This window comes from Heteronotia binoei, chromosome 2 (assembly GCF_032191835.1).
Source record: "Heteronotia binoei isolate CCM8104 ecotype False Entrance Well chromosome 2, APGP_CSIRO_Hbin_v1, whole genome shotgun sequence".
NCBI lineage: Eukaryota > Metazoa > Chordata > Lepidosauria > Squamata > Gekkonidae > Heteronotia > Heteronotia binoei.
Genome location: NC_083224.1, coordinates 55,950,822 through 55,969,180, shown reverse-complemented (window position 1 = coordinate 55,969,180; position 18,359 = coordinate 55,950,822). Strand labels below are relative to the sequence as shown.

General features: G+C 43.2%; 1 protein-coding gene across 2 annotated transcripts in view; it reads left to right on the top strand.

Annotated features, from left to right (window-relative positions):
• ACSS2 (acyl-CoA synthetase short chain family member 2) overlaps positions 1–17,770 on the top strand; it is a 60,547-nt gene extending 42,777 nt beyond the window's left edge. For both annotated transcript variants that reach the window (XM_060231017.1, XM_060231016.1), the window contains 11 exons: positions 2,402–2,539; positions 6,554–6,724; positions 7,223–7,356; positions 8,655–8,787; positions 9,245–9,301; positions 9,761–9,841; positions 10,811–10,919; positions 11,547–11,615; positions 13,018–13,194; positions 15,004–15,078; positions 15,731–17,770. In XM_060231017.1, coding sequence (XP_060087000.1) covers positions 2,402–2,539; positions 6,554–6,724; positions 7,223–7,356; positions 8,655–8,787; positions 9,245–9,301; positions 9,761–9,841; positions 10,811–10,919; positions 11,547–11,615; positions 13,018–13,194; positions 15,004–15,078; positions 15,731–15,858 — 1,272 coding nt within the window. In that variant the 3' untranslated portion in view covers positions 15,859–17,770. The remainder of the gene's footprint in view (positions 1–2,401; positions 2,540–6,553; positions 6,725–7,222; positions 7,357–8,654; positions 8,788–9,244; positions 9,302–9,760; positions 9,842–10,810; positions 10,920–11,546; positions 11,616–13,017; positions 13,195–15,003; positions 15,079–15,730) is intronic.
• The last annotated feature ends 589 nt before the right edge of the window (positions 17,771–18,359 follow it).

The window sequence follows — 18,359 nt, the reverse complement described above, 5'->3', positions numbered from 1 at the left end:
TTATTTATGTGTGAAAGATCAGTATCCAAACTACTAATTGCATGCCTTTGTGGCCTTTGTGTTTGGAGTGTTTTAAACTTGGATGATGGAGCATGCTTGGAAGATGCTTGTAGTAGAAAGCTGGTATAGAGCAGGGGCTAAAAAAGTGAGCTACCAATAGAAGAACATCTGCTTTGACTCTTTACTTCTACAAATGAGTTTACTAAGTGGCCTTACACAAGCCAGTTGCTCTTATACTCAGCACCCCCCCACCGTTGTACAAGGGTGACAATAGCAGCCTACCTTACAGAGTTGTTGCATGGATTATAATATGGTTGTGTATGAGAAATGCTTTGGAACACTAAGAAGAGCTATATGTGTGCTAAATGTTAGAAATGCAATTTATAAAGACAATAATAATGGAGTTGCAATTTCAGCTGATACGTTTTATGCTTTGTGGATAAGTTGCTCCCAAAGTGCATGTTGCCAGAAATGCATGTTAAGTTTCGCTTGCATATTTCAGAAGCATTTGATTCTTGTACATGGCTTCAGTGCATGCACAGTACATTCAAAATGAAGCAGTGTGGATGATGCTGCCCTCAGTAGGAGAGGCTGAGTTGCCTTGCCTAAATTAATAGTAACATCTCAAAGGCACAGAGGCCATTTACTAAAATTCACTGATGGTTTTGATCTCTTTTTTAGGTTTATTTGTATGTTTGAATTTCTTAAGATGTAAATAAAAGTGAAATGCAAACTTAAGAGTCTTTAAAATGATACCAGTTTAGCAGATTGGAGATGGATATTATTGTAGTCACACATGAGTACCAAATACAGACATATGACTTCTGCAATACTAGATTATATATTCTCAAGAGGCTCTCATATTGACATCCCTTTATGTTCACCATAACCAAGAATGTAGTTTAAGAGCTTTTGTTAAAGCATTGTGATAGCCTTTCAAATACTTAATAATAGCAATTGTCCCCGCTCCCGCCTCCTGTTCTCCAAACTGAACATTCCCATGTCCCTCATAGAGCTTGCTCTCCAGGCCCCTGATCATCCTTGACACTTCCTTCTGCATCTGCTCCATTTTGTCCATGTCCTTTTTGAAATCTGCACTTAATCCTTGTTGAATTGCATCTTAACATCTCTCCCCCTTTCTAGTGTGTTCAGATCTCATTGAAGAAGAAGACTGCAGATTTATACCCCACCTTTCTCTCTCAATCAGACTCAGAGCGGCTTACAATCTCCTATATCTTCTCCCCCCACAACAGACACCCTGTGAGGTGGGTGGGGCTGAGAGGGCTCTCACAGCAGCTGCCCTTTCAAGGACAACTCCTGCGATAGCTATGGCTAACCCGAGGCCATTCCAGCAGCTGTAAGTGGAGGAGTGGGGAATCAAACCCAGTTCTCCCAGATAAGAGTCCACGCACTTAACCACTACACCAAACTGGCTCTCCTGCTATCTTCCGATGTAGTTGCTACTTCTCTCAAGTTGGTGTTGTCTGCAAAATTTAATAAATAGTCCCTCCACCCATTCATCCAGATCATTTAGAAAAATATTGAAAAGTACTGGGCCCAGAACCGAGCCTTGTGGCACCCCACTGGATACCTCTTTCCAGCCAGATGAACTGCCATTGACAACTACACTTTGGGTGCAATTCTTCAACCAGCTCCCTATTCACCTAAATATCCAGTTTGCAGTTTTCAGAACATCATGGGGGAACCCTGTTTAAAGCTTTACTTCTCAGGAATCAGGGCCGGCTCTGTCACTAGGCAAACTAGTGCACTGGCCTAGCGCACTGGCCTTCTGAATTGTGATGGTGATGTTATCAGTGCAGGGTGTGTGTGTGCCAGAAGTTAGCATTGCCTAGGGTGCCAGAAAGTCTAGGGTCAGCCCTATCAGGAATGCATTAAGCAGGGGGTTGGACTAGATGGATTGTATGGTTCCTTCCACCTCTATGATTTTAAGGAATTTGGTAAGTTAAGTGAGTGTATAAATTATAAACAGTAGTAGAAATAGCAAGAAGCATGTTTTCTCCTGAATAAAGTTCCTTACAAGCAAGGCTTGGACAGTAGAACATTCTAAACCAGTCTTAGTTACATCAGGGAGGGGAGGGAAAGAACTACATTCAATAATAAAAGTCACTTAATGACAACACAGCTTGGGTTAGGATATTAAAAACAACGTGGAGACAAGCACTGTATACTACTAGGGTGTAATGATTTTGTATCCAATAAAGGAGAAAGCTACTTTTAAGAACAGGAACTGTGAAGCAGAGCTATGACTCAGAAGGTAAACTAAGTTACAGATTCTGTGACTTCAGAGTACCTTCATTTGATGTACAAGAGTCCCATTGTGATTTTCCCCCATTCTCTTTGTCTTTAAATATCATACCTCTTACTATGTGGTTTTCTTCAGATTCCTTGGGATTCAGAAGTAGATGTTTGGTGGCATGATGTTATGAAAAATGCTAGCAAGGAGTGTGAGCCTGTTTGGTGTGATGCAGAAGATGAATTGTTTATTCTCTACACTTCTGGATCAACAGGGAAACCAAAGGTACATTATTTTATTCTGGGCTACTGCCAGTATGTGCAGGGGGGAGACTTACCAGGGGTATTTATTTTATTTATTTATTTATTTATTTATTTATTTATTTATTTATTTATTTATTTATTTATATTGGGATTTATACCCCGCCCTTCGCACCGAAGTGTCTCAGGGCGGCTTACAACATGATAATACAAATACTACAATTTAAAACACTTACAAGTAAAATTAAAACCATAAATTAATAAAAGCAAGATAGATAAAAACCGGCGGTCTACAGATGCATTTTGTTCCATCCAAAAGATTTCCTTGTCAGTCAGTATTATAGGCCTGCCGGAAGAGGGCTGTCTTACAGGCCCTGCGGAACTGCCCTAGGTCCCGCAGGGCCCGCACCTCCTCCGGCAGCTGGTTCCACCAATAAGGTGCCGTTACTGAGAAGGCCCGATCCCTGGTGGATTTTAGACGGGCCTCCTTTGGCCCGGGGACTATCAGCAGGTTTTGTGAACCCGAGCGTAGTACTCTCTGGGGAACGTGTGGGGAAAGACGGTCCCTAAGGTAGACAGGTCCTAGGCCATATAGGGCTTTAAAGGTAATAACCAACACCTTGTACCGGACTCGGAATATTACTGGCAGCCAGTGCAGATCCCGGAGCCCCGGCCGAATGTGCTCCCGTCTTGGGAGCCCTAATAACAGCCGGGCAGCAGCGTTCTGCACCAACTGCAGTTTCCGGGTCCGGCACAAGGGTAGCCCCATGTAGAGGGCATTACAGTAGTCTAACCTCGAGGTGACCGTAGCATGAATCACTGTTGCCAGGTCGTCACGTTCCAGGAAGGGGGCCAACTGCTTCGCCCGCCGAAGGTGAAAAAACGCGGACTTGGCAGTGGCTGCTATCTGGGCCTCCATTGTCAGTGAAGGCTCCAACAGCACCCCCAGGCTCTTAACCCTGCCCGACGCTGTTAGTGGCGCGCCGTCAAAAACTGGCAGGGGGATTTCCCTTCCCGGGCCGCAGCGACCAAGGCACAGGACCTCTGTCTTCGCCGGATTCAGCTTCAGCCCGCTCAGCCTAAACCACCTAGCCACTGCCTGTAACGCTCGGTCCAAATTTTCTGGGGCGCAGGCGGGCCGGCCATCCATAAGCAGATAGAGCTGGGTGTCATCAGCATATTGGTGACACCCGAGCCCGTACCTTCGGGCAATCTGGGCAAGGGGGCGCATGTAGATGTTAAATAACATCGGGGAGAGCACCGCCCCTTGAGGCACCCCGCAATCAAGCGTGTGTCTCCGGGACAGTTCCTCCCCAATCGCCACCCTTTGTCCCCGACCGTCAAGGAAAGAGGAAAACCATTGCAAGGCCAACCCCTGAATCCCTGCGTCGGCAAGGCGGCGCGCCAGAAGCCGATGGTCGACCATATCGAACGCTGCCGATAGGTCCAACAACATCAGCACTGCCGAGCCGCCTTGATCCAGATGCCGCTGAAGGTCATCCACCAGGGCGACCAGCACCGTCTCCGTCCCGTGGCCCGGGCGAAAACCAGACTGGTAGGGGTCAAGGATAGAAGCGTCCTCCAGGAAGCTCTGTAGCTGCAACGCCACTGCCCTCTCGATAAGTTTGCCCAAAAAGGGCAAATTCGATACCGGCCGATAGTGTGCCAATTCGGTCGGATCTAACGATGTTTTCTTCAAGAGGGGACGGACCACCGCCTCTCTGAGCGCTGATGGAAAATGCCCCTCCAGTAGGGATCTATTTATGATATCCCGTATAGGATATCTTAGCTCCCTCCGGCAGGTCTTAATAAGCCAGGAGGGGCATGGATCCAATTTACAAGTTGTTGGGCGTGCAGATAGGAGGATCCTGTCAACTTCTTCCAGGCTGAGCGCGCCGAAGCCGTCCAGGACGCGATCCGAAGACAGGCACGGAGCCTCAGGTTCGCTAACTGTATCTAATATGGCAGGAAAGTCGGAACGGAGCGATGCGATTTTATCCGCAAAAAAATCCGCAAAAGCCTCACAGCCAATTTCCAATTCATTAAAATTTGGTCTGCCCTGTGGCAGCGTTGTAAGGGTCCGGATTGTATTGAACAGTTGTGCCGGGCGCGAAATTGCGGACGCAATCTCCGCCGCAAAGTAAGTTTTCTTTGCGGCCTTGACTGCCATCTCATAGGACTTCATAACCTCTCTATAAGATGTTCGAGTCGCTTCGTCTCGAGTACGCCGCCATTGCCTCTCTAGTCGTCTGAGTCCCCGTTTCAGCCGACGCAGCCCCTGGTTATACCAGGGTGTCGGCCTTGCGCGAGGGCGCAGAGGACGCCTAGGCGCGATCTCGTCGATGGCTCCGGTGAGCCTATTATTCCAGGACTCCACCAGGTCATCGAGGGAATCGCCAGGGGGGCAGGGATCCCGCAGAGCCGTCAGGAACCGTTCCGGGTCCATCAGGCTCCGCGGGCGAGCTAAAATAAGCTCGCCGCCCAAACGGGGTTTGAAATATTTATTGCCCTCTTCTTACCCCAATGGGGATGTAGCATGTTTTTATCACACCACTCTCATCACCACTCCCCTGCTTGATGTGTATCCACTTGGATTCAGACTCATGCTGGGCTGGGGGTAGCAATGGAACCAGAGAGGAGCAGATGTGCACAAAGGCTGTGCTCTAATGTGATGTGTATTGAGTGTTGCAGATTGGCTGAAATTCAACCCACAGATTTGTTCTGGGGTGGTTTTGTGCAGGCCTTGTTGATAATGTTGAACTATTCTTAAGCCTTTGCTGCGTGCTATCACTCTCCTGTGAAAATAACTGATGTGATAAATTCAGTTTAACAGAATTGTCACAAAATGAGATCATGCCATATGTCCTTGTACTTTATTCTTTAAAAATGTAACTCTGACATGGTTGCTGTTGAGAGAAAAATGTTTAAAGGTGTGACCATTGAAAACTTTGGTGCAGTATCTTGGTTTCATTTCCTGGGGTATACATTGAGAAAGTAGCTCATGCTGTAAAAAATTGTTTCAACATTTACATTGCTACAGAGCTCCAGCACCATATGCATTCAAAAGGACAGGTTCATTTGTGTAGGAGGTCTGTATGAGTACATAATTATAACACAGTTAGCCCTATGGAGAAGAACACTTGTGTGAAATTTGACTGTGTTGAGAACAGGGGTCTTTAAAAACAGTATTGAAATCCTCGCTGTTGATCCTGTTCCTTGTGGCTTTTGAAATGAATCAGCTCAGGAACTGTTGTATGGAAAGCTCCAAATATACATTGTCTGCTCTCCAGTCAGTGACAGGTGCCAGCAACATATGTCATTAGTTCTCTGCACCCTAGTTAGCATTATTGAATTGTGCTGTGTCAAGCTGCTAGCATGGCTGCCATGACTAAGACTGTTGCTTGTCTTGACCTTCCAACAAGCTGATATCTGGGTTTTGTTCTGTCATCTTAATGTCATCTTTAATTATTCTAAACTAGAAAGAGAACCCTTTATAATGTTACCATTATTTAATAACTGTACATATGTTACATGACCTTCAGAAATCAGTTTCAAGTTCCCATCAGAATTGTGGTAGGATTCTGATGGCCCAGGCTAGCCTGATCACATCAGATCTCAGAAGCCAAGCTGGGTCAGCCCTAGTTAATACTTGGAAGGGAGACCAGAGTTGCAGAGATAGGCAATGACAAACCACCTCTGAATATGTCTTGCCTTGAAAAACCTACATGGTCACCATAAATCAGCTGTGACTTGACAGCAAAAAAAGGGCGGCACCCCTATACTCAACTTAGTTAGGAGGCAGCAAGTAAAGATGGAATAATTACAAAGTGATGACACACACTGTGGTGGTGGTTTCCCTGTAAAAACCAGTCATACAAACTCACCTCTTAAGTGAGCTGTTATATTAAAAGTAGGCATCTTCTGGACTTGTTCTGAAGTATTATTGATATTAATATATTTGATTGCCAATGTTGTTGTAGCTGACAAAGCAATTGTGTTGTACCAGCTTTTTATGAATATCATGTGTTTTTTGTTTCAGGGTGTTGTACATACTATAGGTGGATATATGATTTTCACTGCTGCTACATTTAAATACGTATTTGATTACCATCCTGAGGACATTTACTGGTGCACAGCTGATATTGGATGGATAACTGGCCATTCCTACCTCACATATGGGCCTTTGGCAAATGGGGCAACTAGTGTCTTAGTAAGTTCTGTGGTGTAAGATATGGATGTATGGGAAGGGTATGCCTGGGGATACTTTCAGAACTGGAACCATTAAGTCTGAATTCCTTGGCAGAAATTGAATTTTTGTGTCATCCCAGGGCGATGTGCTTATATCAGTGTTTGGAAACATTGTTATCAGTGACTTGAGCCAAAGAAAATAGTTTAGCAATGTGGATATATCTAAAGATTAGTGTGACTGCCACAGCCAGGTCTTCACAGAGATACATATTGTACAGAGCAGAGGATCTGGGCTCCGTGTTCTGTGATGGCGTTAAAACTGAGTGTCATAGTCTCTTTTCTTTCTGCCATTCTTCTATTGGGTGCATTCTCTTGAGCAATCATCTTGAGTCAAATGGTGAGACTGGTCACAGATACCATTTAGGCTGATCACTGTTTGGGCTAAAGGGCTGCATTTTGCACTATGTACTGGAAGCAGCAGTGGAATTAGTTCTTGCTAACAGCTGTGTCTCCTGTTCAGTTTGAAGGACTTCCCATTTACCCAGATGTTGGCCGCATGTGGAGTATCATTGACAAGTACAAGGTGACCAAGTTCTACACAGCACCCACTGCCATCCGCCTCCTTATGAAGTATGGAGATGAACCTGTTAGGAAGTAAGCATGACTTCAGGAGAACAGGAAAGCGGATGATGTCTCCTGTATAAACATTTGAAGTTGCCTCATACTGTCAGACTATTGCTCAATACTGTCTACTCTAACTGGAGCAGCTCTCCTAGGGTGTTGTATAGAAAGAGCTCTTCAACAACACCTACTGCGTAAGGTCCTCTATCAGGAGATGCCAGGGACTCAGCCTGGGATCTTCTGTATACAGAAGTAGATGCTGCATGAGGTAGCTTGCAGAGTACTTCGTGCATCCCCTAGAAGACCCAGGAAAAGATTGCTGTAGGCTTTTAAAAAAGCTTTTTGTTTCACAAGATTTTTCTGTTTTTAGCTGACAGTTTTAGTTTGTTGGTTTTCCTAGTCTATGTATAACAGTATAAAACTTGGTAGCATTCTAGTAGAGAGGTCAGGGAGGAAGTACTTCAGGAAACGTGTCATGGCTCAGTAGTACTTATTAAAGAAAAGGTTGGTGGCCTCCACTCTGTCACTTAACCACAGATTCCCCAACATCCATTTAGAATTGGGCCAAAGCAAACTGCCTCAGCCTTTACCCAGACACCTAGGTTTCGGGTGAATATTAGGGATGGGCATGAACCAGGGGAAACGATTGTTCATTTCATTTCATGATTCATTTGATTTCTGACCCAGTTTGTGGTTCATTGTTCAGGAGGTGTAAAACTACTGGGAGTCTTCAGTCTTTCCTCCACCCCAAAGCAGCTGCCCCCAGGAAAGCTCATCTTCTTCTCCATGATTGGCTCCTAGAACTGCCAATCAAGCTATGGACAACTGCTATGGGTGTTTCTAGGGCTCTCAGAAACCCACCCCAGCATTGTCTAGGAATTGATTGAATCAGCGCCAGGCATTCTGGGAAAGTGAACCAAACGAAGCACCAAGGTCAGAATCAGTTTGGAACAAACCATGAATCAGCCCAATTCATGACTCGGTTCATGCCCATATCTAGTGAATATTCATTCTTAATCTTCTCTTTGGTATTATGTAACAAACCAAAGAAAGGGGGGCAATAGTAACACTTGGCTGGAACTTAGTTTGAGCCCTACTACTGCAAGGGTTAGGAAATGCCTGCCTGAATCTCCTCCAGATTACTGTGCTTGCATTTACTATCTCTTGGCATGCCTCTCTAAATATCCTTTAATACACATGGGAGTTTCTAGATTTCTAGAACTGTTGTATAAGTCTAGTGAGTGGTCCCAGTGCTGCATGGTACCTTCCTAGTTCTGTTTTTCATATGGAAGGTCCCTCCCTTATAAAAACACATGTGCTTCTTACGGCAGGTACAGCAGGAAGTCTCTGAAGGTCTTAGGAACAGTTGGGGAGCCCATAAACCCAGAAGCATGGCTGTGGTACTACAGGGTTGTGGGAGAAAAGAGATGCCCTATAGTGGATACCTTCTGGCAGACAGAGACGGTGAGTTGTTTTGCTTGTATGTCAGTGTGATTACTGGGATCCCCTACTCTCTCCAAGCATTGGGTGTTGGGATTTCATTTGCAAATTTGCTAGTGTCCATCTGTAGCATAAGAACTGTTGCTTGGAAGTGCATGGGCACATCCTATTGTGCCCCAAAGTGACATCTCCCACCTCTTTTGTCTGCACTATTCCCAATATGCTGTTAGTAAGGGCACTCTGCATACCTTATTACCTGCAGCTTTTCTAATTTCTTCTTCAGTTTCTTGTTCTTCCCTGTTTCCAAACCATGCTCCCCTGTATAATTACTTCTTCCACTTCATGGCCTCCATTTAGGTACGTGAACCATTATATTAAGAACTAACCTTCTGCTCTGTTCAGGCTGTAAAAACATTTAGGTGGGAACTTCCAGTCTGAAGAAAATGATGCTTTCATGACCATTCTTGGTTTCCTCCTCCAGGGTGGCCATGTGTTGACTCCTCTCCCTGCTGCCATACCAATGAAGCCAGGATCTGCAGTGAGTATGGCTCTTGCTTATGCTTTTCTGTTTGCATGGCAGTGCGCTTTCCTCCATTGAATTGGTTATTTTGGGATCGCTCCTGGACAAGAGGCATTATGTCTACACAGTACTACTCTCAAGAACATGCAGAGAAAAGTAGACATTAATGTGTGTGTGGGGGGGGGGGGGATGTCCATATATAAAGTACAATCTAAGGCAAACCCCGTATGGAGTGATTGCATGTTAATAGACTTTCCCTTCCTGGAAGGCAGCTTGAATGATGACCAGCAACATTTCCTGTCATCTGAAGGTTATGTACCCTTCTGTGGAGAATAAGATTGGCATATACACGTATGAGATCTTACTCATTTCTGAGCTAACTTCCCAAGTCCAGCTGCTGTCTCCTTTTTCTGGGGTTAAGTCTGTAATCCCCCCACCCCAATTCTCTAAAATTCTGCTTTGGCTATTCTTTGGCAGACATTCCCTTTCTTTGGGGTGGTTCCTGCTGTGCTGGATGAAGCTGGGGAAGAGCTGGAAGGAGAAGCAGAAGGCTATCTGGTGAGAAGTTCTTATTGCTACTAGCTGAATCCAGTCAGTGTTCAAAGTGTGTTACCAACCTTGGAGTAAGATTCCTATTTTGCAAAAGCCTGTTCGTGTACTTTCTGTCCCTTGGCTTTTGTTTTGTTTTTGCTGTGGTGGCTTTTATCTGCCTGGTGTGGAGATCTTGCTTTTTGAGTGTGACAGCATTTCAGCATTCTCAGGGTATTGGGTTGGCCTAAGATTGGGTCAGTTTCCTTGCAGGAGTAAAGAAGGTTGGAATATTGGAGCTGTGATGTCACAAGGGGGTGTGCAGTTAGTTTCCCTCAGGAGCAAACATGTTGTAGAACATGTTACTAGAATAGACTATGGCGCAGAGCAGTGTTATAGTGACTAAAAGACAATTGGGGATGGAGGGGAGGAGTTGTTGCTTGAAAATTGTCCACTTTCTGAAACTGGCTGCAGCAGTTTGGCTTATGAAAACTGAAAACATTCAGTCTGCATGTTATGGTTAATGGTTGCTTTACAGGGATCAAAGCCAAGAGCACTGGGGAATCATTGATGGGGGTGCAAACATAGTGATGTGCTGCTTTCCAAACCCTGAACATTGAAATGTTTGAAATGCATGCTTGGAACTGTGTTGTGCAGTACCTGACATCATGGCAGTGGGTAACATGCTTGTTCTTACTCCCATCAAGAAACTGAGGATTATCTGGTGAGGTAGGTTAGTCTGAGAAATAGCGCCTAATCCAGATGCACTTGTAGGGCTGGGTGAGGATTTGAATTTACTCTTCCCATCCCACATCCACCCCTCTATCCACTAGTTCATACTGCCAGTGGTTAGTGTGAAGGTCCAGAAGCAAATGTCGTATATTGCTGTGTAGAAAAATAGCTTGGAAGTGATTTCCAATTGGGCATAATTTTAAAAATTGCATCTCTATGTATGCTCTATATTTTCATCTAGTAAAATCACTTCTCTGTCTTCTCTAGGTTTTTAAGCAACCTTGGCCTGGAATAATGCGCACAGTGTACAAAAATCACCAGCGGTTTGAGTCCACTTACTTTAAGAAGTTTCCTGGTTACTATGTGACTGGAGATGGTAAGGCTCTAACACAACATCTTGGATCCGGGGGTACTAATGGCTTAGCAAGCTGGCTCACCACTAATGTACATTGGCAGCCACAAGGTGCTTTGCATGCTTCCCTGCAAGTGGCTCATCCCCTTTCCAATGCAGGCATCTTCTTTCTAACATGGATGCAAAACTATTTTTGTGTGTGTCTTGGTGAACTAATGCATTTTGCTTTGGGAAGGCTTAAATTGGTTTTGAATGTTAAGAGTTTAGGTTGAACATGCAATGTTAAGGCCAGGGCCTCAAAATAGACCTTTTGTTGCCTTCCCTCCCCTGCCATCAATATTTGCCTGTACTCCCATGTAGCTGAGTTTAGGGAGCTGGACTTCCCTAGGAAGCTTCTAGATCCTGGCATTTCCTCTTTACTTATTTATTTTTTGCACAATTCCTTTTAAAATTCCTTTGCACAATTCCATTATCTTTAATGCTTTTTTTTTTTTTTAAATCAGTTTTTATTACTGCTGTGTTTTCTTCTCTGTTGGCTTGGTGTAATGTGACCAAATTCCACTATGCCAAAATAACCCCTCAGTCCAACCTATGTGCCTTTTCCTAGTTAGCTTCCTTACAATGTCCAGTTTATTGGTCCTTTTTTTCCAGGCTGCAAAAGAGATAAAGATGGTTATTATTGGATCACTGGTCGAATTGATGACATGCTGAATGTTTCAGGTAAGAGCAAAGTCCTTCTATATTAGTGGAAGGTTGGGGCTGTCTGAAAAAATCAGTCTGCAAAGTTCATAATATCTTGGAGTCTTTGTAGGATATAAAATAGATCCTCCTTTAGTAGTTTAAAAAAAATGGTTGAGAAGTACTACTTACAGGAGACTGGTAGAAAGGATTGAGGAACATCATCTGGCACACCAATGATGCCAAAGTTGAGCCATTTTAAATCTTGCTGATTTTGAAGGAGAGTAAACATAGACTTTGTGTCTTAGAAATGATACGATTCTGAGAAGACTGAAGTCCCTGAAAATTGTGCTTCTAGTAGTAGGAAAGAGGTGAGAAGTTGAGAGGATAGCTTCATATGTATATACCCACCTCTATATCAAACAGATCTAGTTTAGAAATACATTTTATTTTGTAAAGTGATTGATACAATTCTTATAATGCATTTTAGTTGCCTAGTGGAGAGATTGCCTCATATTAGAAATACCTTCTGCAGGATGAGCTTTGATCAGTCAGACAAACCCTGTGTTTCTGAATACATCCCTTATGCATACAGAGATATAAGAAAGTAATATTCCTATTAGAATAGCTATCCCAATACCTAAAAGTAAATGCCATTCATAAAAACATAAGAGAAGCTATGTTGGATCAGGCCAGTGGCCCATCCAGTGGCAACCCCCCCCCCCCAAACACCAGGTGCATTAATCTTCATAACATGCACTTAAATCAGTTATTTCCCCTCTACAGTCTTATAGAATGTTCTCCTGTGAAATTCCAATATCTAAATATTCAGTCAAAGGATTATTCTTTGTTTTTGGTTGTGATATTTACATGACCTTTTAGGTATGCGAGGAACATGTTAACACCAGCCAATATTACTATAGCAAATAGGGGTCCTTGAGCTCCACCCTTTAAGCTGGGGCCCAGCTACCCTCCCATTCTGCATTATCTTCTAATATCTATGAACCAATGTGGTGTGGTGGTTGGCTGCGGCTCCATGGTAGAGTATCTGTTTTGCATGCAGAAGGTCCTAGGTTCAGTCCCCAGCATCTCCAATAAAAGGAACAGGTAGGAAAGGATATGAAAAACATCCTTTAAAGGTGCTGCCATATTGATTGACCAATATGTTGGCTTGGTATAAGGCACCTTGATGTGTTTGCATGTAGTGTTGGATTAGGATTAGGGAAGCCTGGGCTCAAATCCTTGCTCAATCTGGAAGATTGCTGGGTGATGTTGGAGAGTCCACTCTTTCTCAGCCTATCCTATCAGGTTGTGAGGATAAAATGGAGGAGAGAAGAACACGGCTTGCCAGTATGAGCTCCTTGGTTGAAGGAGGGTAGAAAAATGTTACATAAATGATAGTGATGCCTGTCACTTAGGCCAACTCATTTCTTCCTGCTTGCAGGACACTTGCTGAGCACTGCAGAAGTTGAATCAGCTCTGGTAGGACACTCTGCTGTTGCAGAGGCAGCTGTAGTAAGCCATCCACATCCAGTGAAGGGAGAGTGCCTCTACTGTTTTGTGACTCTAAGAGATGGTCACGAATTCACAAAGAATTTGACGGAAGAACTGAAGAAGCAAGGTGATCATAGTAGACTTTCCCATGTCACTTGAGTAAAGGATTACTTGACTGAAAGGCATGTACAAGGCAGAATGGTGTGAAGTTTTGTGGGTTTGAAAAGGCATTGGGCAGGGGATCACAGGTGCAGCACAGTGTTCTTGGGATGTTGTTACCCTGATCAGCAAAAGAGCATTTCCTTAGGAAGAAACCATCTTTCAGCTCTGCTGTGGTCTTTCTCTACAACCGCATCCCTTCCCTAAGGCAACATACTTTCCCCCTTATCCTTGCTGACAAGGCATTTTTCAAATAAAAGGGTCCTGTTGGCTCTTCCAGAAGCTAAAATTAGCTTTGCTGTCCTTGTTATTTCCCATGTGGTGCCTTCTGTGCCAGCTGGCAGCCAATCAGAATACACAAGGGCATGCTGATTGCCCCATGAACAGGGCTTGGGTTCTGCAAAGGGGGCATGTGCCCAGCAGCCTTCCTGCTCTCATTGCCAGAATTCTTGCTGAGTAGAAGGTGGATTGCAGAGTTTGGCCACTCTCCAAGCTTGGCCTTTGATATTTCAGGCATTTGCCTGGTTGTACTGTTATGACAACAGCAATAACTAAATGAACTATCTTCCAATAATCAGAGGAAGGCTTCTGCAGAGCTTTATAATAGGTGTGGGGTAAGAATGTGCCTCAAAGTGGTAGTTACTCCCTGCCCGATTCCTGTGTAGTGGTATGTTTCTTGTTTTGCTACAACAGCCTTTCATCATTGGCTAAGATTTTGAAAGGTGGAATTTTTAAGTGCTGCTAAAGACACTAAGCACTTTTAGGGTTCCAAACAGGTTACAGTATATCCAGTTGCTATAGGAGCTTGCGCTTAAGGGTATGCCATTTCAAGCTTTGTGAATAATGTGCATGTTGAGATAAGACATTTTCAGAGTTCTGGAAGATCTTGGGCTATCTCAGTGAGGGACTCAATAGGCAAGTTCTTATTACATGTGGAAGAAAATGTGCACTGTGCAAAGCTAGGAAATGTGGGGTGTGTCCTAGGGCTACTCTTGTAGGGAGAAGCCTAGCCAGTGCCACACATGGTATTGAACAGGAACCTTAAAACTCACCTGATTTCTCTCTAGTACACAGCAGTTCATTGAAAGGTTGAGAACTACTATTTAAAGCTTTTAGGAAATGAAGTATTGCTAACTGGAAACAAACTCTGAGGAAAGTACACGTATGGTGTAGTGGCTGGACTGACAGACTAGGACCTAAGGGAATGAGGTTGTTCTCCACTCTGCCATGGGAGCTTGCCTGAGTGACCTTGCGCTAGTCACACATTCTCAGCCTAGCTTACTTCACAGGGTTGTTATGTGGATAAAATGGAGGAGAGGAAAACTGTAAGGCACTCTGGGTCCCCACTGGGGAGAATGATGGGGTATAAATAAAGTAGATAACCTTAATTTCAAACCTCAAGGGAAATATAACATTTTAAATTTCAGTGTTGCAGATAAGCTTTTGAAGCCTGCTTCTTGTGTATAATAATGGGATATCCAATGCCTAAGGTGCAATGTTCATTTCTTCCTTCAAAAAGCTAGTCCAAATTCTTCATCTCCCAGTCATGTGTAATGTGCTTGGGGGTGGGGGGGTGGGGGGGGAATGCAGCCAACAAAGTTTCACTAGGTGGGATGCAAGTATTTGTGTGGAGACTCTGTTTCCAGCCAAGTCAAGGATGCAAGCCTCTACCAGGCTTCCTGTTCAGATGGGGTTTTGATTTCCTCGAGTTTCTTGTCCTCTGAAATGTGCTGAGCTGATTAAGTTGTTGCAGCTAACATCAGTGTCTCCATTGCAGTTAGAGAAAAGATTGGACCTATTGCAACTCCAGATTATATTCAGCATGCTCCCGGCCTGCCTAAAACCCGTTCAGGTATGATTTTGATTTCTCCGTTGCATGTGGGTTGGCTTTGTGTGGCAGGAATAACTGCAAGCAGGCTATGAGGGAGAAGGCTAGATACCCAGATCGATTAACATGCTGGAATTTGCATGTGTGCACTTCAGGACAAAGTAGAACTTCCTTTGTGGTCAATTTCGTTCTTCTAAAAGTGTGTGATTCCTCCTTTAATATGCATTTAGTGTGCCCAACTGAAACTGTTGCCCATAGTGTATATTATTGCTTTTATGGTTTTATTATATTATGTATAGTTTTAATCGGTAAGTTTTAACTGTTATTTAACTTACGGTGTTCTCTGCCCTGAGCCTGCTTGCAGGAAAGGGCAGAATAAAAGCCAACTAAAATAAAAAAATAAACTAAATTTTAGAATTGTACCTTGAGTAGCTGGTACAAGTTTCTGCAGCTGCTGGGCCAGGGAGAATGAGCTAATAATTCCAGTTCTGTCCTGAATTCTAGTTATTCTCTCAGATCTTGCATTTCTTTAGTGTTCAGAATCAGTGTGTGTCAGTTGTAAATTGTGCTAAAGCGCCTGTGTCCTAAAATCGTGCTTAACTAATTGCGCAGATATCATAATTACTCTTTCTCATAATGGAAGTACAATTGATGCTCAGATGCCATTTCTTTGCAGGCAAAATTATGCGGCGGGTACTTAGGAAGATTGCCAAAAATGACCGGGAGCTGGGAGATACCTCAACAGTGGCAGATCCAGCAGTTATAAATCACCTTTTCAGTAATAGGTGTGAAACAGTACTGTAGCAGGACCATCCTAGAGAAAACAGCAGTAGCGCAGGAAACTTGGTGAGATGGGCACCATCCAGACAATGACTGTGTATTCCTCCAGGCAGAGATGCTGCCTCATGCTGAGCAGAATGCAAGATGCTGTAAATGAAGACAAGAAACTGGTGCTCCAAGATCCAGTCCTCATTTTGTGTTGTAGAGCTAGCTGTCTGTGACCCTGCAGAACTGTGTGCATTATGTTGTAGACCAATACTGCATATATGAAATTCCAGCCTCATTCATATTGTACAGAACAATTATATTTTAACTGTCATACCTGTTTCATATATTTTGGGTTTTTTTTTTTTTAATTTCTAACCTGTTGCAATGGGCAGAGCTCAGAAGGTGGAAATATTGTTAAGGAAAGTTGCTCCTGAGCTGTACTTACAGGCCTTTAAAAGGGCTTGGACTGGTCAGGAACCTTCATGCTGAGGCATACTTATTGGAACAAAACGTTAGCAATCTGGCATTCACTTGAAAAATACTAATAGAACTCTGGCTGCATGTCATAGACTATGGGAACTTCTAGAGAATTATAAACGATAAAACTGGAAAAATAATGTTGTTAACTCTACTTGATGTTGGTCTGGAATTGACAGTTAATGGAAGTAATCTTCCTCCCTAGAGGGGGCAGTGCTGTCTAGGTATTTGATGGGTTTGTGGCATGAGGAGTTGTACTTAAGTGCATAGCTGAATTTTCCCAGAGCAGTTGCTCTTTACTGGTGGGGGATATTACGGCAGGAGGCTATAGTCATGGAATGCTGTGTTCATACAAAGCTGTTCCATACCAAGGATGGCTCTCAGATTTGTTGTGGTAATTGGTGTAATGCCGGAACCAGTTGGATCTGGATGGTAAGAGGGCTCTTCATTTTCCTTGATAAAAGGTTGGATGTTATAGATACCTAAGGAACTTTAAAAGCAGCATCAATTCAACTTTTTTCTCCATATGAGGCCCACAGTTACTTGGAAAAAAGTGTGAACTATGCCATTGTTTTCCAGTAGTGATTATGACAGCTAGAACGAACTACGAGAATTGTGGAAATCACTTTCAACTACATAGCCCATTTATGCTTCCATTTCTCCATATGATCATGGGTGTGTGTCTGGGTCCAAAAACAAGCTGCTTGGGGAAGGGGGGGAGGGAACCAACAACACTGGGTACTAGCCCATGCAGGGGGTGCCCTTTCTCGTACGTTAGATGAATATAGCCATAGGCATCATAAAGGTCAATAAGATTTGTTCCTTCTCAGATGTTCAGTTCCTCATTGTGGAGGCATAGGAAAAATGATCAAATCAGTTGTAGGCAGAGGTATGATACAGGTTTATGTAACCATGGGAGAACATGAAATAAGCCCTTTTAGTATATAGATGACAAGGATAATCTTAATGTTTCAATAAACTAATAAAAATATGTAATTGCAATAACAGACATCAGTAACTGGTATGGGGATGTTTTTCCTCTGTATTTGTATTGGAAAAGCCATGCATGTGAATGTCTGCAAAAGCTAGGTGTTAAATGTTGGCTGTGATCAGTGTTGTGCCATCCAAAAATGTCTGCTTTGCCCATGCAATAGTTTGGAAATTGGAACTGCCTAAAACAATACATCCCATAAACAATGTCCTTGCTGATTAATGTTGCCCCAATCTTGGCTCATGTTATTTCTTCCATGCTGTTTAATATTCTAAATGCACTTATCTGTGGTCTGCAACATCAAAGTATATTTAACCCCCATATCCTACAGCATTAAAGCTAGGCCAGTGGCTGCTATGTGCTGTTAATAGGAAACAAGTCCTTTACTTTTAATCTGAGTCTGATATTTCGGGTGGGAAATGGCTAGAGTTCTGTTTTTAATTGAAATAAAAATCAAAGAATAAACCTATATAAATCCTTGAAGGTGTGTTGTGTGTATGTTTTGTTTTCTGTTTTTAAATGCGAACCCTATCAGGTTTTTGTTTTGTAAAACAAAATCAGGTTGTTGTAAAATTTAGACCAGGATTTGCAGACTCCTTAGGGTGTGTCCTAATTTACGCTGTTTTTGGTACCTGTGTCAGTGCTTTTTGATGAACATGTGTGAATGTAACAGGTGGGGAATCACAGATCTCCTGATGATAATGCCCTTTTGTAAGAAGCCCTTGCTTAGATTTGGGACTGGTCATAAGCAGCATTAGTTTGCTTCCCAGTGCATTATTATTTGGAATTTGACCCTAACCTATATCAGTCAATTTAAAAATGCTCAGTAGAATTAGATTCATGTATTCTAATGATGCTGTTTCCATGCCTAAATGGAGGAAAGTTGAGACATGGAAACATTCCTGGATCTGGGCTATGTCTCAACTTTTAAGGTTTCAGATTTCTGTGTTTTCTTATTCATACTGTGAAATCAATTGAGGTTTTGAAACAATTCTACTTCTATTTCATTCAGGATACTGAAGTCATTTGGTCATACATATTATATGTGCATATTTAAAAGAGCATGAGT